This window comes from Hypanus sabinus, chromosome 5 (genome assembly GCF_030144855.1).
Source record: "Hypanus sabinus isolate sHypSab1 chromosome 5, sHypSab1.hap1, whole genome shotgun sequence".
NCBI lineage: Eukaryota > Metazoa > Chordata > Chondrichthyes > Myliobatiformes > Dasyatidae > Hypanus > Hypanus sabinus.
Genome location: NC_082710.1, coordinates 74894118 through 74920757, shown reverse-complemented (window position 1 = coordinate 74920757; position 26640 = coordinate 74894118). Strand labels below are relative to the sequence as shown.

General features: G+C 47.5%; 1 protein-coding gene across 1 annotated transcript in view; it reads right to left on the bottom strand.

Annotated features, from left to right (window-relative positions):
- The window catches only part of LOC132394764 (transforming growth factor beta-1 proprotein), a 773292-nt gene that overhangs the window by 27968 nt on the left and 718684 nt on the right, over positions 1 to 26640 (bottom strand). Inside the window, exon 2 of the mRNA XM_059971173.1 lies at positions 8485 to 9085. Within this exon, the coding sequence (XP_059827156.1) occupies positions 8485 to 9085 (601 nt within the window). The remainder of the gene's footprint in view (positions 1 to 8484; positions 9086 to 26640) is intronic.

Here is a 26640-nt window from a genome sequence, read left to right as displayed (position 1 = left end):
AGCCTGGGGTACATCTCATCTGGTCCCGGTGACTTATCCAACTTAATGTTTTCCAAAAGCTCCAGCACATCCTCTTTCTTAATATCTACAAGCTCAAGCTTTTCAGTCTGCTACAAATCATCACTACAATCACGAAGATCCTTTTCCATAGTGAATACTGAAGTATTCATTAAGTACCTCTGCTATTTCCTTCGGTTCCATACACACTTTCCACTATCACACTTGATAGGTCCAATTCTTTCACATCTTATCCTCTTGCTCTTCAGATACTTGTAGAATGCCTTGGGGTTTTCCTTAATCCTGCCTGCCAAGGCCTTCTCATGGCCCCTTCTGGCTCTCCTAATTTCCTTCTTAAGCTCCTTCCTATTAGCCTTATAATCTTCTAGATCTCTAACATTACCTAGCTCTCTGAACCTTTTGTAAGCTTTTGTTTCCTTCTGGACTGGATTTATTACAGCCTTTGTACATTATGGTTCCTGTACCCTACCATAACTTCCCTGTCTCATTGGAACATACCTATACAGAACTCCACACAAATATCCCCTGAACAGTTGCCACATTTATAACCATATAACCATATAACAATCACAGCACGGAAACAGGCCATCTCGGCCCTTGTAGTCCGTGCCGAACTCTTAAACTCTTAATTTCTTCCGTACTTTTCCCTGAGAACATCTGTTTCCAATTTAAGCCTCCAATTTTAAACACAAAGTACACTGCAAATGCTGGGGTTAAAGCAACACATACAACAGGCTGGAGGAACTCAGCAGGTTGGGCAGCATCCATGGAAACGAGCAGTCAATAAGCAATCTCCAACTTCCGGTAATTCCACTCCCTCTCCCTTCCCCCATCCCAGTTTCACTCTGCCTCCTCCTCCAGCTGCCTATCACCTCTCTCATGATTCTGCCTTCTACTACCCATAGTGCTTTCCCCTTACATTCCTTCTTCACTTTTCCTGCCTATCCCCTCCCTGCTTCCCCTCCCCCACCCCTTTACCTTTCCTCTTATTGGTTTTTCACCTGGCACCTACCAGCCTTCTCCTTCCCACCCTCCCTCCACCTTCTTTATAGGGCACCTGCCCCCTCCCTCTTCAGTCCTGATGAAGGGTCTCGGCCCGAAACCCAAAAATTGTTTCCACGGATGCTGCCCGACCTGCTGAGTTCCCTTCAGCATGTTGTACGTGTTGCTAAGCCTCCAATTTCCTGCCTGATAGCCTCATAATTCCCCTTACTCTAATTAAATGCCTTTCTAACTTATCTGTTCCTATTGCTCTTCAATACTATTGTAAAGGAGACAGAATTATGATCACTATCTCCAAAATGCTCTCCCACTGAGAGATCTGACACCTGACCAACTTAATTTCTGAGTACCAAATCAAGTACAGACTCTCCTCTTTTAGGCTTATCTACATATCGTGTCAAGAAGCCTTCCTGAACATACTTAACAAACTCCACCCCATCTAAACCCCTTGCTCTAGGGAGATGCCAATTGACATTTGGGAAATTAAAATCTCCCATCATGACAACTCTGTTATTATACCTTTCCAGGATCTGTTTCCCTATCTGCTCCTTGATATCCCTGTTGCTATTGGGCAGCCTATAAAAAAACACCCAGTAAAGTTATTGACCCCTTCCTGTTTCTAACTCCACCCACAGAGACTCCGTAGTCAACCCCTCCATGGAGTCCACCTTTTCTTCAGCCGTGACACTATCTCTGACCTACAGTGCCACGCCCTCACCTCTTGCCTCCCTCCCTGTACTGTCTTAAACATCTAAAAACCGGCATTTGAAGTAAACATTCCCGTCCCTGAGCCATCCAAGTCTCTGTTATGGCCACCACATCATATCTCCAAGTACTGATCCATGCTCTAAGCTCATCCGCTTTGTTCACAACACTCCTTGCGTTAAAATAGACACATCTCAAACTGTCGGTCTGAGTGTGTCCCTTCTCTATCACCTGCCTATCCTCCCTCTCGTGTTGTCTACAAGCTTTCACTCTTTGTGAGCTAACCTACTCGTCCCCAGTCTCTTCCGTTCAGTTCCCACCCCCCAACAATTCCAGTTTAAACTCTCCCCAATAGCCTTAGCAAACCTCCCCGCCAGGATATTGGTCACAAAGTCGACATTGTCAACGCCATCTGGACAGAAACTGGGAAAGGAAATGTGATTGTGTATGATTGTGAAATATATTTAATATGCCTAACTACTGAGCGCAGTTTAAATTCTTTTGTGCACACACCTTAGAGGGAACACTGTTCCTTAATCAATGCTCATTTGCCTGTAGACAGTCATTATCTGTGTGATGTGTAGAAGGAGTACCCCAGTGTCAGAACCTCTAGTTGAACTCTGTCTTTTTGTGTGTTTTCCCCAAGCTGTCAGTCTGTGGTTTTCTATTGCCACATGCTCCTGTCCCCTGCTCCTGCTCTGCTCCAGCGCCTGTATCACTGAGTACTCCATCTCTCACCTGTTTCTCATTATTACCTGTATTGCTGCCACTGTGTCTCATTGTGCTCCACTTATCATCTGGCTCTCTGTTTATTGCTCAGTGTATTTCAGTCCTGTGTTTTTACCTGTTTGTTGCTAGATTACGTCAGTGAATTTTCCTGAGCATTTCCAGCATTCGTATCTGTACTCTGTCTGTCTGTCTGAATATTGACGCTGCCTGTTTCAGAATTCTGGTTTTAGGATTTCTCTGGATGTTTTGATATCTGCCTGAACTTTGACGCCGACTTTGTTTGTACCTTGGGATTTGTTACTCAATTAATATTACAGTGTGCACAGTACTGGGTCTGCGATTGGATCCCTGCTCCAGCATCCTGACAGTACAATCTGGCCAGAATGGATCCAGCAGACCATGGTTGTCTGAAAGCTACCCTGGAACAACAGGAAGTGATGTTGGGGACACACTGGAACCAGCTGGACTCCATGTTCAGGGCAGAGGAGTCGCTTTCTGCCAATGTAGCCAATCTTGTGGCCCAGACTCAGTCACTCCAGCTGTCCCAGAGCACCCATCAACATTCTGCAGCTCTCCTCCCATTCAAGAGCCCCATCTGCCTCCTTCAGAAAAGTACTCGGGTGAGCCCAGTACCTGCCGCTCTTTTCTTTCCCAGTGCACCCTCATTTTTGAATTACAACCAACAACATTTCTGCCTGATCGAGCCAAGGTAGCCTACATCATCACCCAACTGTCCAGTCGAGCGAGAGATTGGGGAACAGCCTTCTGGGAGGCAGGCTCCCCTTTCTACAGTAGTTTTCAGTTATTTTCTGAGGAGATGAGAAAAGTGTTTGATCACCCCAAACATGGGAGAGAGACTGCCTGTGAAATGCTGCACATGCACCAAGAGCATAATCAGATTATGCCATAGTGTTCCGGACCCTAGCCACTTCCAGCGGCTGGAACACTGAGGCATAGTATGACACCTTCCTGAATGGCCTCTCTAAAGACATCAAAGATGAGCTGGTCGCCCAGGACCTTCCTGCCACCTTTGAAACCTTGGTGGATTTGGCCATCTGTGTTGATGTTCACCTTCAGCAGCGCCGCAGTGGGAGAGGCTCCAGAGGCTCCCAGTGGCACTGGGTGAGTTCTAAGCTCCTCGTCAGTCTACATTGCCCTGTTGTTGCCTCCATCTACAATTCCCGTTCCAGAGCCCGAGGCTATGCATGTCAACCGTACCCGCCTGACACCGACTGAAAGACAAAGGAGAATCAGGACCCACTCCTGTATGTACTGTGGCCAACCAGGGCATTTCCCTCCACCTGCCCGGTAAAAGCCAAGCGCTCACCAGTAGGACGAGGAGTACTGGTGAGCATGCCCCCTGTCCTGCCCTCTTCAACACCACTCAATCTCATACCTGTTTCTCTGGAGTGGGGCGTCCAATGGCAAGCAGTCTCCATCTTGGTCAATTCTGGTGCGGAGGGGTGATTTATTGATTCCTGTTTGGCTGCCCAGTGGGGACTACCCATATCTGCTCTCCAGTCGCTATTGGTGGCCAACACCTTGAACGGTCAGAGACTGGCTAACATCACCCATGTCACGGCCCCGGTGAGTCTCAGTTTATCTGGCAACATCATGAATAGTTAACCCTTTATGTTATTGACTCTCCTCAATCTCCCATTGTCCTGGTTAGTCAGACACAACCCCCGTTGGAGCCCATTCTGTCACTCGCACTGCCTCTGCCATGCTTAGATCCCCTTGTCTCCAGGCCCAGAATTTCCGGACCTTAGTGCCATCCCTCTTTGAGGTCCATGTGTTCAGCAAGTCCTGGGCCACTTCCCTGCCATCTCATCATCCATATGATTGCACCATTGACCTTTTGCCTGGCACATCTCCCCCAAGGGGCCGCCTGTATTCCCTGTCCATACCTGAAACAGAAGCCATGAGTAAGTATATTCAAGAGTCCCTGGCTGCAGACATCATCCAGCTGTCTTCCTCCCCTGCTGGTGCCGGTTTTTTCTTTATTGACAAGAAGGATGGCTCCTTGCGTCCATGCATTGATTACTGGGGACTGAATGAAGTTATTGTTAAGAACCGTTACCCTCTTCCACTCATGACCTCAGCACTTGAACTACTGCAAGGAGCCTCAGTTTTCACAAAGATTGATCTCTGTAAAGTCTACCATCTTGTCCACATCCGCCAAGGAGACAAGTGGAAGACGGCCTTCAACACCGCCTCAGGCCATCTGGTTATGCCATTCAGTCTGACAATGCCCCCGCTGTGTTCCGAGCCCTGGTAAATGACATTCTCAGGGACATGCTGAACCAATTTGTTTTTGTGTATCTCAATGACATTTTGATCTTTTCTCAGTCCCTTGCTGAACACACAGGTCATGTCTGCAGAGTTCTCCAGTGCCTTCTGAAGAACCAGCTCTTTGTGAAGGCTGAGAAATGTGAGTTTCATTGCAATACCATCTCCTTCCTGGGGTATGTAATTTCAGGTGGTTCCATTCAGATGGACCAACAGAAGGTCAAGACGGTGGTCAAATGCCCCAACTCTCGACTAGTTGGGAGTTGCAACACTTCTTGGGCTTTGCTAACTTCTATCGTTGCTTCATCAGAAATTACAGTACACTGGCTGCACCACTCACTGCTCTCACCTCATCGGCTGTCAGATTCTTCTGGTCCCCTGCTGCTGAAAAAGCATTCTCTGACCTGAAGGAACATTTCCCCTCTGCCCCCAACCTGATTCAACCCGGTGCCGACTGGCAGTTCATTGTGGAGGTGGATGCCTCTGACATTGGTGTAGGAGCTGTTCCCTCTCAGCGCTCGGCCAAGGATGAGAAGGTACACCCTTGCGCCGCCTTCTCTCACCGCCTCTCTCCCATTGAGCAGGATTACGATGTCGGAAACCTGCTGGCTGTGAAGCTAGCTCTGGAGGAGTGAGGTATTGGCTGGAGGGAGCCAAGGTGCCATTTTTAGTCTGGACTGATCACATGAATCTGGAATATATCCGTACGGCCAAGCATCTCAACTGCCATCAAGCTCGTCGGCCCCTGTTTTTCTCAAGATTCAATTTTACTTTGTCCTTCTTACCCTGGTTCCAAGAATGGAAAACTGATGCCCTTTCCTGAAGATTTCCCTCCTCTGAGACCCCTGAGGCCCCTGATGCCATCCTCCCTGCCTACTGTCTCATGGGTGGGATATTGAATCCATTGTGCAAGAGGCTCAACAGACTGAGGCAGCCCCTAGTCAATGCCCCACTAACTGTGTTTATGTTCCCAGCTCTGTCCACTCACAGGTATTGCAGTTCCTGTTTGTCCTGTCATCCAGAGCCAGGCATACTTAGGCCTTCTTCAGTTGGCAGTTCTGGTGACCCTCCATGGGAGATGACATCCTCAACTTCGTCTCAGCCTGCTCGATAAGGCAAGAACTCTAACTGGTCACCTGCTGGTCTGTTACAACCCCTGTCTATCCCCAAGAGACCCTGGTCCCACATCGCCCTGGATTTTGTCAACGGTCTTCCCCTATTAGATGATAATGCCACCATTCTCACAGTAGTTGATTGTTTCTCCAAGTCTGTACACTTCATTTCTTTACCTAAACTCCTCTCTGCTAAAGAAACAGCCAGATTACTAATACCGCTTGTTTTTAAATTACATAGTTTACCTGTAGATGTTGTGTCAGACAGGGGCACTCAATTCACATCCAATTTCTGGAGCCCATTCTGTAATATTCTGGGTGCCTCCGTGAATCTGCCTTCTGATTCCACCCACAGACCAATGGCCAGATCGAGCGGGCCAACCAACTAGAGACTATTGCAGTGTCTGGTCTCCCAGAACCCCTCCGCGGGGAGTCAGCAGCTACCCTGGGCCGAGTACGCCATGAAACTCATCCATGCTCATCCACCAGTCTGTCCCCTATCAAGTGCTGCCTTGGCTACCAACCTCCACTGATTCCTGCCCAGGAGGAGGAGGCTGGCATTCCATCTGCTGCGTCATTCATCCGTTGTTATCAATGGACGTGGAGGCACACTCGCTCTGCCTTCTCCGTGCCTCTGCTAGGATCAAGCATCAAGCTGACCGCCATCGCTCCAAGGCCCCACATTACTGCCAGGGACAGCATGTGTGGCTTTCAACCTGAGACCTGCCCCTGAAGGTGGATGCCTGCAAACTCACCCCTTGCTTCATCGGCCCCTTTCCCATTGCTAAAGCCATCAGCCCTGCTGCCGTCTGACTCAAACTCCCCTCCACTCTCCGCCTCATTCATCCCACCTTCCATGTGTCCTGTATCAAGCCTTTCATGAGCCACCCTTTGTGTTCTGTTCCTAAACACACCCCCACCTCCCCCATGGCTCTTTGATGGGTCAGAGGCCGTCAGAGCAGGTTCATCAACTGCTGGACGTTTGTCGCCGGGGCTGTGGCCTCCAGTACCATGTGGACTGGGAGGGCTAAGGTCCTGAGGAGAGATGCTGGGTCCCCGCCTGTAACATCCTGGACCCCTCTCTCTTTAGGGACTTCCATCACTAGCACCCATAGCACCCAGCTCTACCTGCCGTGACGCCAGGAGGCATTCGTGGGGGTGGGGGGGGGATGCTGTCAGTGCCTCCAGTTGAACTCTGTCTTTTAGTGTTTTCCCCCCAGCTGTCAGTCTGTGGTCTTCTATTGCCACATGCTCCTGTCCCCTGCTCCTGCTCTGCTCCAGCCCCTGTATCACTGAGTACTCCATCTCTCACCTCTCTCTCAGTATTACCTGTATTGCTGCCACTGTGTCTCATTGTGTTCCACTGATCATCTGCCTCTCTGTTTATTGCTCACTGTATTTCAGTCCTGTATTTTCACCAGTTTGTTGACAGATTGTGCCAGTGAATTTTCCTGAGCCTTTCCAGCATTTGTATCTGCACTCTGTCTGAATATTGACACTGCCTGTTTCCTGATTCTGGTTTTAGGATTTGTCTGGATGTTTTGATCTCTGCCTGAATTTTGACGTCGACTTTGTTTGCACATTGGGGTTTGTTACTCAATTAATACCACTGTGTGCACAGTACTGGGTCTCTGATTGGATCCCTGCTCCTGCGTCCTGACACCCAGATAATGATATGCTGTAAACAACCATTCAGGAGAGATTTGATAGGAAAGTTCAAAATCCTCTGGGAGCTTGATAAAAAGAGAAACTCCCTCCATTATCAGGAGGATCAGTAAGGGGAGAGTGCAATGGGAACAGAAAAGGAAAAAGCACAAGATCACCTGGAATTCAGACAGAAAGGATGGTGGAAGCAGATTAATCAAAAATGGCCAAAAGGCAATTTGAGGAATACTTGAAAAGGCAAAACATTTTTTATTATGGAGTAGGAGTGTAGGCCAAGGTGGATTGATCTTTCAAAGAGATTGCATAGGCAGAATGGTTCCTCCTCTTTGGAGGATGAATGACTGAATTATTAATTTGTCCAAGGCAGAGACAGACTTTTGATTAATATAAAGTACAGATCAGAACAGGACTGAACTTATTGAAAGGCGGAGCAGGTTTGCTGAGCCTACACTGCCATTTAGAACAGTACAGCATAGAAACAGGCCCTCACCCACAATGAGACCAGACTGACGCTAAATTCAACAAATTCCTTCTGCTGCATGTAATCCATATTCCTCCATCCCTTGCATACACAGTATGGGCCCATAGAAAAGCTTTTTGAATGCCACTATCTTGTTTGTTTCCATTATCACCCCGACAGCCCATTCTAGGCACCTACTGTTCTATGAAAGTATTGCTATGCGTATTCCCTTTAAATCTCCACAATCTCACTGTGAGGCTGTGCCCTTTGGTATTGACATTCCACCTTGGATTTATGGTTATCTCTGATCATTCTATAAACCTCTATTATATCTCCCCCCAGACCCTACACTCCAGAGGATTTTTTTCATTCTTATGACAGATAATAAGCAGAAACTGATGAAGGAGGGGAAGAGTGGAATTTACTAAGAGTATAACAGAAAAGGAACTGACTAACCCTTAATTCACTTCAGTTAACACTAATTGTAAACTAGCAAGTGCTTACCTACAGAAGTTAGCATAGTAACCCTGAGGTTCCAGGATCCAGTGATTTAACTCTGAAGACCGTAAGCTCACAAACCACTGGTGCAGGCTGCACTCTCCAGGAGTAGCTCTGCGAGGAAGATGGCTCCTCCTCCATCCACTAGTGCACTGTTGACTACTCCTGCTGCCACGTAAATTAGCAATTTTGTTCCTTTCAGATAGTCCCACCCGATAGGTGATGAGAAGTGGTTCATCCTGAGAACTTGTGTTGAGACAGTAGAGATTCTGAGTGAGGGCATCATGTAATACCAGACTGCCACTATCATCAGTAAACTGAAACTGGAATCCTATCAGATCCACCCTCCACTCTCTCAGAATGATGGAAACATTGAACGTGTCATAGCCAGAGGAAGGCAGTTCACTTAGATTCAATATCTTCTTGTCTAGTGGATCACTGATGGACAGGTTGTTCTCGTCAAAACCAATTGTATGTATTGTTACATTGATCGTCAGTGACTTTGGATGCAAGGTTCTCCGCAGTAGCACCAACTCTGCTGCCAACATGGAGGGCTTGAGGCTGGAAATGTTAAACCACAACCATCCAGGATTGTCATATTCAGGAACTAAAATAAAGATAGGCAAAAAATATTTGAAACATACTGGTATGATATATTTCCGATTCTGTTATTAATATTTCCCTTTTGTTCCATTTTTCAGTACTCCTTCCGTCCTGATGTTTTACAAGCATAGTTTATAAATGCAACTAGTTGATATTGTTGGCAAAATGTTTGTAATTGTGTTAAATATGTTTACTCTTTTCTCAAAAAAAATAGAGAAATCAATGGATTATTTCAAAACAACTCAAGGGTGGAGCAAAATTTGCAAGTGAATTCTCTCTGTATCTTGACCAAGCATTTCAATCTCTATCATGTTTTGGCTGTGAATGACCTTTTTCTCAGAACATCAGCAGTATATTGATCAGAATTTCTGCTTTGATTCCTTTAGTTATTTCTCAATGATCAATATCCTGTCAATATTGTGTCCAAAAGTCCCTGAAGTGACAAAGGAGATACAATGAATGCTTGCCTGCATTAGTCAGAAGAAGAAGAAGAAGAAGAAGAAGAAGAAGAAGAAGAAGAAGAAGAAGAAGAAGAAGAAGAAGAAGAAGAAGAAGAAGAAGAAGAAGAAGAAGAAGAAGAAGAAGAAGAAGAAGAAGAGAAGAAGAAGAAGAAGAAGAAGAATAATAATAATAATAATAATAATAATAGCCCTTTACTCAGCAGTGGAGTTATTGTGGCACTGTCATGACTGTTTCCATAACAAGCTATTCTTGATTTTATGATGCCAAGTTGCTAGCTCGACGCTCAACCCGACTTGGATTTCAATTCGGAAACCTTCGCTCCGGAGTCTGGTACTGATATTATTGCACCACCAAGCAGGACATTAGCCAGGGGATAGAGTACAATTGCAGGGAACTGTCTACTGAGCTTTATAAAACATTGCATTGGCCTCACTTGGACATATGGTCTGCAGTTCTCTTTGTAATGCTACAATGATGTTGAGATTGCAATGGAGAAGGTGTGGATTCACCAAGATATTGTCTGGGATGTAATATTTCAGTTAGGAGGTGTGTTATGTGTGTACATAATGGAAAAACTTCCTTTCCCAGCATACAATGTGGGCAGTTCACCCGGAACCAGAAGTGACATTGGTGAACTGGACACATATACACTATGGGCAGGCTGAAGGTCCTGAGTAAAATATGGTCAAGCCGAAGCCATTCTGTAAATATAATAATTCTAGTCCACACAAGTTTGTCTTTTTTAAAGAACAAACATAATATAGTGTCAGAAGTTGGCATGAGGTCTAAATACCTTTAGTTGTGTCTTGCAGGTTTATGAGGACATAATTTTGATGTGTTTTTCTTTAAAGGGGGAAGATGTGTTATTACGTGTGTACATAGTAAAGAACAGAAGTTCCCAGTATGCAATGTGGGTGGTTCAGCTGGAACTGAAAGTGGCGTTGGTGAACTGGGAGCCTGTCCTAAAGTGTGAAGATAGAAGCCATGACTGTCTCCTGTTAATAAACGCTTTAGCATTTGAAAACCCACACAAAGGCTGTCTTCTTCTGAGAACAAACATAACACCACCAGGGGAAGTGATGGAGGCAAATGAAGTGTTAATGTTTAAATTGTATTCAGAATGGGCAGGTAACAGATGGATATAAACCATGTGCAGGCAGATGGGGCTAGCTTAAATTCACACCAAGTGTTTGTCTTAATATGGCATTGTTCTCTTGGACCCCTGAACATTAGTTTAATGCGAGGACTAAGAGACTTGGAGGGGGGGATCTGAGGAAAAATATTTTTACGTGGGGGTGGTTGAATTCGGGAAGATGCTACATCTGAAAGTAGTAGTATCAGATTATCTGAATATTTAAGAAGCATCTGGACGAGTACCTGAATCACCAAGGCAAGGCAGGCTGCAAGCAAAGTCCCACTAAATTGGACTTGTGTAGATGGGCATTGACAATGTTAGGTAAAGGGCTTTTTACTGAGCAGTATGGTTCTATGACTCTACCACTTCTACAGGTCGAAGGTTATATCATTTTTGCTCAGTGCATTAATTGTCTGAGTTCAAGCTGATATCAGGAAAAACTGCTCACTGCCTATCCACACTGTAAACATTTTCCCAGGTAACGCTGCTCACTGCCTATCCACACTGTAAACAATTCCCCAGGTAAAACTGCTCACTGCCTATCCACACTGTAAACATTTTCCCAGGTAATGCTGCTCACGACCTAGCCACACTGTAATCATTTCCCCAGGGAACACTGCTCAATGCCTATCCACACTGTAAACATTTCCCCAGGGAACACTGCTCAATGCCTATCCACACTGTAAACATTTTCCCAGGTAACGCTGCTCACTGCCTATCCACATTGTAATCATTTCCTCAGGTAACGCTGCTCACTGCCTATCCACACTGTAAACACTTCCCCAGGGAACACTGCTCACTGCCTATCCACACTGTAATCATCCACACAGGTAACGCCGCTCACTCCCTATCCACACTGTAAACATTTTCCCAGGTAACGCTGCTCACTGCCTATCCATGCTGTAATAGTTTCCCCAGGGAACGCTGCTCACTGCCTATCCACACTGTAATCATTTGCCCAGGTAACGCTGCTCACTGCCTATCCACACTGTAAACATTTTCCCAGGGAACACTGCTCACTGCCTATCCACACTGTAATCATTTCCCCAGGTAACGCTGCTCACTGCCTATCCACACTGTAATCGTTTCCCCAGGGAACACTGCTCACTGCCTATCCACACTGTAATCATTTCCCCATATAACGCTGCTCACTGCCTATCCAAACTGTAATCATTTCCCCATGGAACACTGCTCACTGCCTATCCACACTGTAATCATATCCCCAGGTAACGCTGCTCACTGCCTATCCACACTGGAAATATTTCCCCAGGGAACACTGCTCACTGCCTATCCACAATGTAATAATTTCCCCAGGGAACACTGCTCACTGCCTATCCACACTGTAAACATTTCCCGAGGGAACACTGCTCACTGCCTATCCACACTGTAATCATTTCCCCAGGGAACAGTGCTCACTGCCTATCCACACTGTAAACATTTTCCCAGCTAACGCTGCTCACTGCTTATCCACACTGTAATCATCCGCCCAGGTAACGCTGCTCACTGCCTATCCACACTGTAAACATTTTCCCAGGGAACACGGCACACTGCCTATCCACACTGTAATAATTTCCCCAGGTAACGCTGCTCACTGCCTATCCACACTGTAATCAGCCGCCCAGGTAACGCTGCTCACTCCCTATCCACACTGTAAACATTTTCCCAGGTAACGCTGCTCACTGCCTAACCACACTGTAATAGTTTCCCCAGGGAACGCTGCTCACTGCCTATCCACACAGTAATCGTTTCACCAGGGAACGCAGCTCACTGCAATTCCACACTGTAAACATTTCCCCATGGAACACTGCTCACTGCCTATCTACACTGTAAACATTTCCCCAGGTAACCCTGCTCACTGCCTATCCACACTGTAAACATTTCCCCAGGGAACACTGCTCACTGCCTATCCACAGTGTAATCATTTCCCCAGGTAACGCTGCTCACTGCCTATCCACACTGTAATCGTTTCCCCAGGGAACACTGCTCACTGCCTATCCATACTGTAAACATTTTCCCAGGAAATGCTGCTCGCTGCCTATCCACACTGTAATCATATCCCCAGGTAACTCTGCTCACTGCCTATCCACACTGTAAACATTTCCCCAGGGAACACTGCTCAATGCCTATCCACAGTGTAATCATTTCCCCAGGTAACGCTGCTCACTGCCTATCCACACTGTAAACATTTTCCCAGGGAACACGGCACACTGCCTATCCACACTGTAATAATTTCCCCAGGTAACGCTGCTCACTGCCTATCCACACTGTAATCATTTCCCCAGGGAACACTGCTCACTGCCTATCCACACTGTAAACATTTCCCCAGGTAACCCTGCTCACTGCCTATCCACACTGTAATAATTGACCCAGGTAACGCTGCTCACTGCCTATCCACACTGTAATCATTTCCCCAGGGAACACAGCTCACTGCCTATCCACACTGTAAACATTTCCCCAGATAACCCTGCTCACTGCCTATCCACACTGTAAACATTTTCCCAGGGAACACTGCTCACTGCCTATCCACACTGTAAACATTTTCCCAGGTAACGCTGCTCACTGCCTATCCACACTGTAATCATTTCACCAGGGAACACTGCTCACTGCCTATCCACACTGTAATCATTTGCCCAGGTAACGCTGCTCACTGCCTATCCACACTGTAAACATTTTCCCAAGGAACACTGCTCACTGCCTATCCACACTGTAAACATTTTCCCAGGTAACGCTGCACACTGCCTATCCACATTGTAAACATTTTCCCAGGTAACACTGCTCACTGCCTATCCACAATGTAATAATTTCCCCAGGGAACACTGCTCACTGCCTATCCACACTGTAAACATTTTCCCAGGTAACGCTGCTCACTGCCTATCCATATTGTAAACATTTTCCCAGGTAACACTGCTCACTGCCTATCCACACTGTAATCACTTCCCCATATAACGCTGCTCACTGCCTATCCAAACTGTAATCATTTCCCCATGGAACACTGCTCACTGCCTATCCACACTGTAATCATATCCCCAGGTAACGCTGCTCACTGCCTATCCACACTGGAAACATTTCCCCAGGGAACACTGCTCAATGCCTATCCACACTGTAATAATTTCCCCAGGGAACACTGCTCACTGCCTATCCACACTGTAAACATTTCCCTAGGGAACACTGCTCACTGCCTATCCACACTGTAATAGTTTCACCAGGGAACGCTGCTCACTGCCTATCCACCCAGTAATCGTTTCCCCAGGGAACGCAGCTCACTGCCATTCCACAATGTAAACATTTCCCCAGGGAACACTGCTCATTGCCTATCCGCACTGAAAAACATTTTCCCAGGTAACGCTGCTGACTGCCTATTCACACTGTAATCATTTGCTCATGGAACACTGCTCACTGCCTATCTACACTGTAAACATTTCCCCAGGTAACCCTGCTCACTGCCTATCCACACTGTAAACATTTTCCCAGGGAACACTGCTCACTGCCTATCCACAGTGTAATCATTTCCCCAGGTAACGCTGCTCACTGCCTATCCACACTGTAATCATATCCCCAGGTAACTCTGCTCACTGCCTATCCACACTGTAAACATTTCCCCAGGGAACACTGCTCAATGCCTATCCACAGTGTAATCATTTCCACAGGGAACACTGCTCACTGTCTATCCACACTGTAAACATTTCCCCAGGGAACACTGCTCAATGCCTATCCACAGTGTAATCATTTCCCCAGGGAACACTGCTCACTGTCTATCCACACTGTAAACATTTCCCTAGGGAACACTGCTCAATGCCTATCCACAGTGTAATCATTTCCCCAGGGAACACTGCTCACTGCCTATCCACACTGTAAACATTTTCCCAGATAACGCTGCTCACTGCTTATCCACACTGTAATCATCCGCCCAGGTAACGCTGCTCACTGCCTGTCCACACTGTAAACATTTTCCCAGATAACGCTGCTCACTGCTTATCCACACTGTAATCATCCGCCCAGGTAACGCTGCTCACTGCCTATCCACACTGTAAACATTTTCCCAGGGAACATGGCACACTGCCTATCCACACTGTAATAATTTCCCCAGGTAACGCTGCTCACTGCCTATCGACACTGTAATCATTTCCCCATGGAACACTGCTCACTGCCTATCCACACTGGAAACATTTGCCCAGGTAACGCTGCTCACTGCCTATCCACACTGTAAACATTTTCCCAGGGAACACTGCTCACTGCCTATCCACACTGTAATCATTTCCCCAGGTAACGCTGCTCACTGCCTATCCACACTGTAATCGTTTCCCCAGGGAACACTGCTCACTGCCTATCCACACTGTAAACATTTTCCCAGGTAACGCTGCTCACTGCCTATCCACATTGTAAACATTTTCCCAGGTAACACTGCTCACTGCCTATCCACACTGTAATCATTTCCCCATATAACGCTGCTCACTGCCTATCCACACTGTAATCATATCCCCAGGTAACGCTGCTCACTGCCTATCCACACTGGAAACATTTCCCCAGGGAACACTGCTCACTGCCTATCCACACTGTAAACATTTCCCTAGGGAACACTGCTCACTGCCTATCCACACTGAAATCATTTCCCCAGGGAACAGTGCTCACTGCCTATCCACACTGTAAACATTTTCCCAGATAACGCTGCTCACTGCTTATCCACATTGTAATCATCCGCCCAGATAACGCTGCTCACTGCCTGTCCACACTGTAAACATTTTCCCAGGTAACGCTGCTCACTGCCTATCCACACTGTAAACAGTTTCCCAGGGAACACGGCACACTGCCTATCCACACTGTAATAATTTCCCCAGGTAACGCTGCTCACTGCCTATCCAGACTGTAATCAGCCGCACAGGTAACGCTGCTCACTCCCTATCCACACTGTAAACATTTTCCCAGGTAACGCTGCTCACTGCCTAACCACACTGTAATAGTTTCCCCAGGGAACGCTGCTCACTGCCTATCCACACAGTAATCGTTTCCCCAGGGAACGCAGCTCACTGCCATTCCACACTGTAAACATTTCCCCAGGGAACACTGTTCATTGCCTATCCGCACTGAAAAACATTATCCCAGGTAACGCTGCTGACTGCCTATTCACACTGTAATCATTTGCTCATGGAACACTGCTCACTGCCTATCTACACTGTAAACATTTCCCCAGGTAGCCCTGCTCACTGCCTATCCAGAATGTAAACATTTTCCCAGGAAATGCTGCTCGCTGCCTATCCACACTGTAATCATATCCCCAGGTAACTCTGCTCACTGCCTATCCACACTGTAAACATTTCCCCAGGGAACACTGCTCAATGCCTATCCACAGTGTAATCATTTCCCCAGGGAACACTGCACACAGTCTATCCACACTGTAAACATTTCCCTAGGGAACACTGCTCAATGCCTATCCACAGTGTCATCATTTCCCCAGGGAACACTGCTCACTGCCTATCCACACTGTAAACATTTTCCCAGATAACGCTGCTCACTGCTTATCCACACTGTAATCATCCGCCCAGGTAACGCTGCTCACTGCCTGTCCACACTGTAAACATTTTCCCAGATAACGCTGCTCACTGCTTATCCACACTGTAACCATCCGCCCAGGTAACGCTGCTCACTGCCTATCCACACTGTAAACATTTTCCCAGGGAACACGGCACACTGCCTATCCACACTGTAATAATTTACCCAGGTAACGCTGCTCACTGCCTATCCACACTGTAATCATTTCCCCAGGGAACACTGCTCACTGCCTATCCACACTGTAAACATTTCCCCAGGTAACCCTGCTCACTGCCTATCCACACTGTAAACATTTCCCCAGGGAACAGTACTCACTGCCTATCCACACTGTAAACATTTTCCCAGATAACGCTGCTCACTGCTTATCCACACTGTAATCATCCGCCCAGATAACGCTGCTCACTGCCTGTCCACACTGTAAACATTTTCCCAGGTAACGCTGCTCACTGCCTATCCACACTGTAAACAGTTTCCCAGGGAACACGGCACACTGCCTATCCACACTGTAATAATTTCCCCAGGTAACGCTGCTCACTGCCTATCCACACTGTAATCAGCCGCACAGGTAACGCTGCTCACTCCCTATCCACACTGTAAACATTTTCCCAGGTGACGCTGCTCACTGCCTAACCACACTGTAATAGTTTCCCCAGGGAACGCTGCTCACTGCCTATCCACCCAGTAATCGTTTCCCCAGGGAACACAGCTCACTGCCATTCCACACTGTAAACATTTCCCCAGGGAACACTGCTCATTGCCTATCCGCACTGAAAAACATTTTCCCAGGTAATGCTGCTGACTGCCTATTCACACTGTAATCATTTGCTCATGGAACACTGCTCACTGCCTATCTACACTGTAAACATTTCCCCAGGTAACCCTGCTCACTGCCTATCCACACTGTAAACATTTTCCCAGGGAACACTGCTCACTGCCTATCCACAGTGTAATCATTTCCACAGGTAACGCTGCTCACTGCCTATCCACACTGTAATCATATCCCCAGGTAACTCTGCTCACTGCCTATCCACACTGTAAACATTTCCCCAGGGAACACTGCTCAATGCCTATCCACAGTGTAATCATTTCCGCAGGGAACCCTGCTCACTGCCTATCCACACTGTAAACATTTTCCCAGGGAACACTGCTCACTGCCTATCCACGCTCTAAACATTTTCCCAGGTAATGCTGCTCACTGCCTATCCACACTGTAATCATTTCACCAGGGAACACTGCTCACTGCCTATCCACACTGTAATCAGCCGCACAGGTAACGCTGCTCACTGCCTATCCACACTGTAAACATTTTCCCAAGGAACACTGCTCACTGCCTATCCACACTGTAAACATTTTCCCAGGTAACGCTGCTCACTGCCTATCCACATTGTAAACATTTTCCCAGGTAACACTGCTCACTGCCTATCCACACTGTAATAATTTCCCCATATAACGCGGCTCACTGCCTATCCAAACTGTAATCATTTCCCCATGGAACACTGCTCACTGCCTATCCACACAGGAAACATTTCCCCAGGGAACACTGCTCAATGCCTATCCACACTGTAATAATTTCCCCAGGGAACACTGCTCACTGCCTATCCACACTGTAATCATTTCCCCAGGGAACAGTACTCACTGCCTATCCACACTGTAAACATTTTCCCAGATAACGCTGCTCACTGCTTATCCACACTGTAATCATCCGCCCAGATACCGCTGCTCACTGCCTGTCCACACTGTAAACATTTTCCCAGGTAACGCTGCTCACTGCCTATCCACACTGTAAACAGTTTCCTAGGGAACACGGCACACTGCCTATCCACACTGTAATAATTTCCCCAGGTAACGCTGCTCACTGCCTATCCACACTGTAATCAGCCGCACAGGTAACGCTGCTCACTCCCTATCCACACTGTAAACATTTTCCCAGGTAACGCTGCTCACAGCCTAACCACACTGTAATAGTTTCCCCAGGGAACGCTGCTCACTGCCTATCCACCCAGTAATCGTTTCCCCAGGGAACACAGCTCACTGCCATTCCACACTGTAAACATTTCCCCAGGGAACACTGCTCATTGCCTATCCGCACTGAAAAACATTTTCCCAGGTAACGCTGCTGACTGCCTATTCACACTGTAATCATTTGCTCATGGAACACTGCTCACTGCCTATCTACACTGTAAACATTTCCCCAGGTAACCCTGCTCAATGCCTATCCACACTGTAAACATTTTCCCAGGGAACACTGCTCACTGCCTATCCACAGTGTAATCATTTCCCCAGGTAACGCTGCTCACTGCCTATCCACACTGTAATCATATCCCCAGGTAACTCTGCTCACTGCCTATCCACACTGTAAACATTTCCCCTGGGAACACTGCTCAATGCCTATCCACAGTGTAATCATTTCCCCAGGGAACACAGCTCACTGTCTATCCACACTGTAAACATTTCCCTAGGGAACACTGCTCAATGCCTATCCACAGTGTAATCATTTCCCCAGGGAACACGGCACACTGCCTATCCACACTGTAATAATTTCCCCAGGTAACGCTGCTCACTGCCTATCCACACTGTAATCATTTCCCCATGGAACACAGCTCACTGCCTATCCACACTGTAAACATTTCCCCAGGTAACCCTGCTCACTGCCTATCCACACTGTAAACATTTTCCCAGGAAACACTGCTCACTGCCTATCCACACTGTAAACATTTTCCCAGGTAACCCTGCTCACTGCCTATCCACACTGTAAACATTTTCCCAGAGAACACTGCTCACTGCCGATCCAGACTGTAAACATTTTCCCAGATAACGCTGCTCACTGCTTATCCACACTGTAATCATCCGCCCAGGTAACGCTGCTCACTGCCTGTCCACACTGTAAACATTTTCCCAGATAACGCTGCTCACTGCTTATCCACACTGTAATCATCCGCCCAGGTAACGCTGCTCACTGCCTATCCAAACTGTAAACATTTTCCCAGGGAACACGGCACACTGCCTATCCACACTGTAATAATTTCCCCAGGTAACGCTGCTCACTGCCTATCCACACTGTAATCATTTCCCCATGGAACACTGCTCACTGCCTATCCACACTGTAAACATTTTCCCAGGTAACCCTGCTCACTGCCTATCCACACTGTAAACATTTTCCGAGAGAACACTGCTCACTGCCGATCCAGACTGTAAACATTTTCCCAGGTAACGCTGCTCACTGCCTATCCACACTGTAATCATTTCACCAGGGAACACTGCTCACTGCCTATCCACACTGTAATCATTTGCCCAGGTAACGCTGCTCACCGCCTATACACACTGTAACCATTGTCCCAGGAAATGCTGCTCGCTGCCTATCCACACTGTAATCATATGCCCAGGTAAGTCTGCTCACTGCCTATCCACACTGTAAATATTTCCCCAGGGAACACTGCTCAATGCCTATCCACAGTGTAATCATTTCCCCAGGGAACACTTCTCACCGTCTATCCACACTGTAAACATTTCCCTAGGGAACACTGCTCACTGCCTGTCCACACTGTAAACATTTTCCCAGATAACGCTGCTCACTGCCTATCCACCCTGTAATCATTTGCCCAGGTAACGCTGCTCACTGCCTATCCACACTGTAAACATTTTCCCAGGGAACACTGCTCACTGCCTATCCACACTGTAATCATTTCCCCAGGTAATGCTGCTCACTGCCTATCCACACTGTAATCGTTTCCCCAGGGAACACTGCTCACTGCCTATCCACACTGTAATCATTTCCCCATATAACGCTGCTCACTGCCTATCCAAACTGCAATCATTTCCCCATGGAACACTGCTCACTGCCTATCCACACTGTAATCATATCCCCAGGTAACGCTGCTCACTGCCTATCCACACTGGAAATATTTCCCCAGGGAACACTGCTCACTGCCTATCCACAATGTAATAATTTCCCCAGGGAACACTGCTCACTCCCTATCCACACTGTAAACATTTCCCGAGGGAACACTGCTCACTGCCTATCCACACTGTAATCATTTCCCCAGGGAACAGTGCTCACTGCCTATCCACACTGTAAACATTTTCCCAGCTAACGCTGCTCACTGCTTATCCACACTGTAATCATCCGCCCAGGTAACGCTGCTCACTGCCTATCCACACTGTAAACATTTTCCCAGGGAACACGGCACACTGCCTATCCACACTGTAATAATTTCCCCAGGTAACGCTGCTCACTGCCTATCCACACTGTAATCAGCCGCCCAGGTAACGCTGCTCACTCCCTATCCACACTGTAAACATTTTCCCAGGTAACGCTGCTCACTGCCTAACCACACTGTAATAGTTTCCCCAGGGAACGCTGCTCACTGCCTATCCACACAGTAATCGTTTCACCAGGGAACGCAGCTCACTGCAATTCCACACTGTAAACATTTCCCCATGGAACACTGCTCACTGCCTATCTACACTGTAAACATTTCCCCAGGTAACCCTGCTCACTGCCTATCCACACTGTAAACATTTCCCCAGGGAACACTGCTCACTGCCTATCCACAGTGTAATCATTTCCCCAGGTAACGCTGCTCACTGCCTATCCACACTGTAATCGTTTCCCCAGGGAACACTGCTCACTGCCTATCCATACTGTAAACATTTTCCCAGGAAATGCTGCTCGCTGCCTATCCACACTGTAATCATATCCCCAGGTAACTCTGCTCACTGCCTATCCACACTGTAAACATTTCCCCAGGGAACACTGCTCAATGCCTATCCACAGTGTAATCATTTCCCCAGGTAACGCTGCTCACTGCCTATCCACACTGTAAACATTTTCCCAGGGAACACGGCACACTGCCTATCCACACTGTAATAATTTCCCCAGGTAACGCTGCTCACTGCCTATCCACACTGTAATCATTTCCCCAGGGAACACTGCTCACTGCCTATCCACACTGTAAACATTTCCCCAGGTAACCCTGCTCACTGCCTATCCACACTGTAATAATTGACCCAGGTAACGCTGCTCACTGCCTATCCACACTGTAATCATTTCCCCAGGGAACTCAGCTCACTGCCTATCCACACTGTAAACATTTCCCCAGATAACCCTGCTCACTGCCTATCCACACTGTAAACATTTTCCCAGGGAACACTGCTCACTGCCTATCCACACTGTAAACATTTTCCCAGGTAACGCTGCTCACTGCCTATCCACACTGTAATCATTTCACCAGGGAACACTGCCCACTGCCTATCCACACTGTAATCATTTGCCCAGGTAACGCTGCTCACTGCCTATCCACACTGTAAACATTTTCCCAAGGAACACTGCTCACTGCCTATCCACACTGTAAACATTTTCCCAGGTAACGCTGCACACTGCCTATCCACATTGTAAACATTTTCCCAGGTAACACTGCTCACTGCCTATCCACAATGTAATAATTTCCCCAGGGAACACTGCTCACTGCCTATCCACACTGTAAACATTTTCCCAGGTAACGCTGCTCACTGCCTATCCATATTGTAAACATTTTCCCAGGTAACACTGCTCACTGCCTATCCACACTGTAATCACTTCCCCATATAACGCTGCTCACTGCCTATCCAAACTGTAATCATTTCCCCATGGAACACTGCTCACTGCCTATCCACACTGTAATCATATCCCCAGGTAACGCTGCTCACTGCCTATCCACACTGGAAACATTTCCCCAGGGAACACTGCTCAATGCCTATCCACACTGTAATAATTTCCCCAGGGAACACTGCTCACTGCCTATCCACACTGTAAACATTTCCCTAGGGAACACTGCTCACTGCCTATCCACACTGTAATAGTTTCACCAGGGAACGCTGCTCACTGCCTATCCACCCAGTAATCGTTTCCCCAGGGAACGCAGCTCACTGCCATTCCACACTGTAAACATTTCCCCAGGGAACACTGCTCATTGCCTATCCGCACTGAAAAACATTTTCCCAGGTAACGCTGCTGACTGCCTATTCACAGTGTAATCATTTGCTCATGGAACACTGCTGACTGCCTATCTACACTGTAAACATTTCCCCAGGTAACCCTGCTCACTGCCTATCCACACTGTAAACATTTTCCCAGGGAACACTGCTCACTGCCTATCCACAGTGTAATCATTTCCCCAGGTAACGCTGCTCACTGCCTATCCACACTGTAATCATATCCCCAGGTAACTCTGCTCACTGCCTATCCACACTGTAAACATTTCCCCAGGGAACACTGCTCAATGCCTATCCACAGTGTAATCATTTCCACAGGGAACACTGCTCACTGTCTATCCACACTGTAAACATATCCCCAGGGAACACTGCTCAATGCCTATCCACAGTGTAATCATTTCCCCAGGGAACACTGCTCACTGTCTATCCACACTGTAAACATTTCCCTAGGGAACACTGCTCAATGCCTATCCACAGTGTAATCATTTCCCCAGGGAACACTGCTCACTGCCTATCCACACTGTAAACATTTTCCCAGATAACGCTGCTCACTGCTTATCCACACTGTAATCATCCGCCCAGGTAACGCTGCTCACTGCCTATCCACACTGTAAACATTTTCCCAGGGAACATGGCACACTGCCTATCCACACTGTAATCGTTTCCCCAGGGAACGCAGCTCACTGCCATTCCACACTGTAAACATTTCCCCAGGGAACACTGCTCATTGCCTATCCGCACTGAAAAACATTTTCCCAGGTAACGCTGCTGACTGCCTATTCACAGTGTAATCATTTGCTCATGGAACACTGCTCACTGCCTATCTACACTGTAAACATTTCCCCAGGTAACCCTGCTCACTGCCTATCCACACTGTAAACATTTTCCCAGGGAACACTGCTCACTGCCTATCCACAGTGTAATCATTTCCCCAGGTAACGCTGCTCACTGCCTATCCACACTGTAATCATATCCCCAGGTAACTCTGCTCACTGCCTATCCACACTGTAAACATTTCCCCAGGGAACACTGCTCAATGCCTATCCACAGTGTAATCATTTCCACAGGGAACACTGCTCACTGTCTATCCACACTGTAAACATATCCCCAGGGAACACTGCTCAATGCCTATCCACAGTGCAATCATTTCCCCAGGGAACACTGCTCACTGTCTATCCACACTGTAAACATTTCCCTAGGGAACACTGCTCAATGCCTATCCACAGTGTAATCATTTCCCCAGGGAACACTGCTCACTGCCTATCCACACTGTAAACATTTTCCCAGATAACGCTGCTCACTGCTTATCCACACTGTAATCATCCGCCCAGGTAACGCTGCTCACTGCCTATCCACACTGTAAACATTTTCCCAGGGAACATGGCACACTGCCTATCCACACTGTAATAATTTCCCCAGGTAACGCTGCTCACTGCCTATCGACACTGTAATCATTTCCCCATGGAACACTGCTCACTGCCTATCCACACTGGAAACATTTGCCCAGGTAACGCTGCTCACTGCCTATCCACACCGTAAACATTTTCCCAGGGAACACTGCTCACTGCCTATCCACACTGTAATCATTTCCCCAGGTAACGCTGCTCACTGCCTATCCACACTGTAATCGTTTCCCCAGGGAACACTGCTCACTGCCTATCCACACTGTAAACATTTTCCCAGGTAACGCTGCTCACTGCCTATCCACATTGTAAACATTTTCCCAGGTAACACTGCTCACTGCCTATCCACACTGTAATCATTTCCCCATATAACGCTGCTCACTGCCTATCCACACTGTAATCATATCCCCAGGTAACGCTGCTCACTGCCTATCCACACTGGAAACATTTCCCCAGGGAACACTGCTCAATGCCTATCCACACTGTAATAATTTCCCCAGGGAACACTGCTCACTGCCTATCCACACTGTAAACATTTCCCTAGGGAACACTGCTCACTGCCTATCCACACTGAAATCATTTCCCCAGGGAACAGTGCTCACTGCCTATCCACACTGTAAACATTTTCCCAGATAACGCTGCTCACTGCTTATCCACATTGTAATCATCCGCCCAGATAACGCTGCTCACTGCCTGTCCACACTGTAAACATTTTCCCAGGTAACGCTGCTCACTGCCTAACCACACTGTAATAGTTTCCCCGGGAACGCTGCTCACTGCCTATCCACACAGTAATCGTTTCCCCAGGGAACGCAGCTCACTGCCATTCCACACTGTAAACATTTCCCCAGGGAACACTGTTCATTGCCTATCCGCACTGAAAAACATTATCCCAGGTAACGCTGCTGACTGCCTATTCACACTGTAATCATTTGCTCATGGAACACTGCTCACTGCCTATCTACACTGTAAACATTTCCCCAGGTAGCCCTGCTCACTGCCTATCCAGAATGTAAACATTTTCCCAGGAAATGCTGCTCGCTGCCTATCCACACTGTAATCATATCCCCAGGTAGCTCTGCTCACTGCCTATCCACACTGTAAACATTTCCCCAGGGAACACTGCTCAATGCCTATCCACAGTGTAATCATTTCCCCAGGGAACACTGCTCACAGTCTATCCACACTGTAAACATTTCCCTAGGGAACACTGCTCAATGCCTATCCACAGTGTCATCATTTCCCCAGGGAACACTGCTCACTGCCTATCCACACTGTAAACATTTTCCCAGATAACGCTGCTCACTGCTTATCCACACTGTAATCATCCGCCCAGGTAACGCTGCTCACTGCCTGTCCACACTGTAAACATTTTCCCAGATAACGCTGCTCACTGCTTATCCACACTGTAACCATCCGCCCAGGTAACGCTGCTCACTGCCTATCCACACTGTAAACATTTTCCCAGGGAACACGGCACACTGCCTATCCACACTGTAATAATTTACCCAGGTAACGCTGCTCACTGCCTATCCACACTGTAATCATTTCCCCAGGGAACACTGCTCACTGCCTATCCACACTGTAAACATTTCCCCAGGTAACCCTGCTCACTGCCTATCCACACTGTAAACATTTCCCCAGGGAACAGTACTCACTGCCTATCCACACTGTAAACATTTTCCCAGATAACGCTGCTCACTGCTTATCCACACTGTAATCATCCGCCCAGATAACGCTGCTCACTGCCTGTCCACACTGTAAACATTTTCCCAGGTAACGCTGCTCACTGCCTATCCACACTGTAAACAGTTTCCCAGGGAACACGGCACACTGCCTATCCACACTGTAATAATTTCCCCAGGTAACGCTGCTCACTGCCTATCCACACTGTAATCAGCCGCACAGGTAACGCTGCTCACTCCCTATCCACACTGTAAACATTTTCCCAGGTGACGCTGCTCACTGCCTAACCACACTGTAATAGTTTCCCCAGGGAACGCTGCTCACTGCCTATCCACCCAGTAATCGTTTCCCCAGGGAACACAGCTCACTGCCATTCCACACTGTAAACATTTCCCCAGGGAACACTGCTCATTGCCTATCCGCACTGAAAAACATTTTCCCAGGTAATGCTGCTGACTGCCTATTCACACTGTAATCATTTGCTCATGGAACACTGCTCACTGCCTATCTACACTGTAAACATTTCCCCAGGTAACCCTGCTCACTGCCTATCCACACTGTAAACATTTTCCCAGGGAACACTGCTCACTGCCTATCCACAGTGTAATCATTTCCACAGGTAACGCTGCTCACTGCCTATCCACACTGTAATCATATCCCCAGGTAACTCTGCTCACTGCCTATTCACACTGTAAACATTTCCCCAGGGAACACTGCTCAATGCCTATCCACAGTGTAATCATTTCCCCAGGGAACACTGCTCACTGTCTATCCACACTGTAAACATTTCCCTAGGGAACACTGCTCAATGCCTATCCACAGTGTAATCATTTCCCCAGGGAACACTGCTCACTGCCTATCCACACTGTAAACATTTTCCCAGATAACGCTGCTCACTGCTTATCCACACTGTAATCATCCGCCCAGGTAACGCTGCTCACTGCCTGTCCACACTGTAAACATTTTCCCAGATAACGCTGCTCATTGCTTATCCACACTGTAATCATCCGCCCTGGTAACGCTGCTCACTGCCTATCCACACTGTAAACATTTCCCCAGGGAACACGGCACACTGCCTATCCACACTGTAATCATTTCCCCATGGAACACTGCTCACTGCCTATTCACACTGTAAACATTTCCCCAGGTAACCCTGCTCACTGCCTATCCACACTGTAAACATTTTCCCAGGGAACACTGCTCACTGCCTATCCACACTGTAAACATTTTCTCAGGTAACGCTGCTCACTGCCTAACCACACTGTAATCATTTCACCAGGGAACACTGCTCACTGCCTATCCACACTGTAATCATTTGCCCAGGGAACACTGCTCACTGCCTATCCACACTGTAAT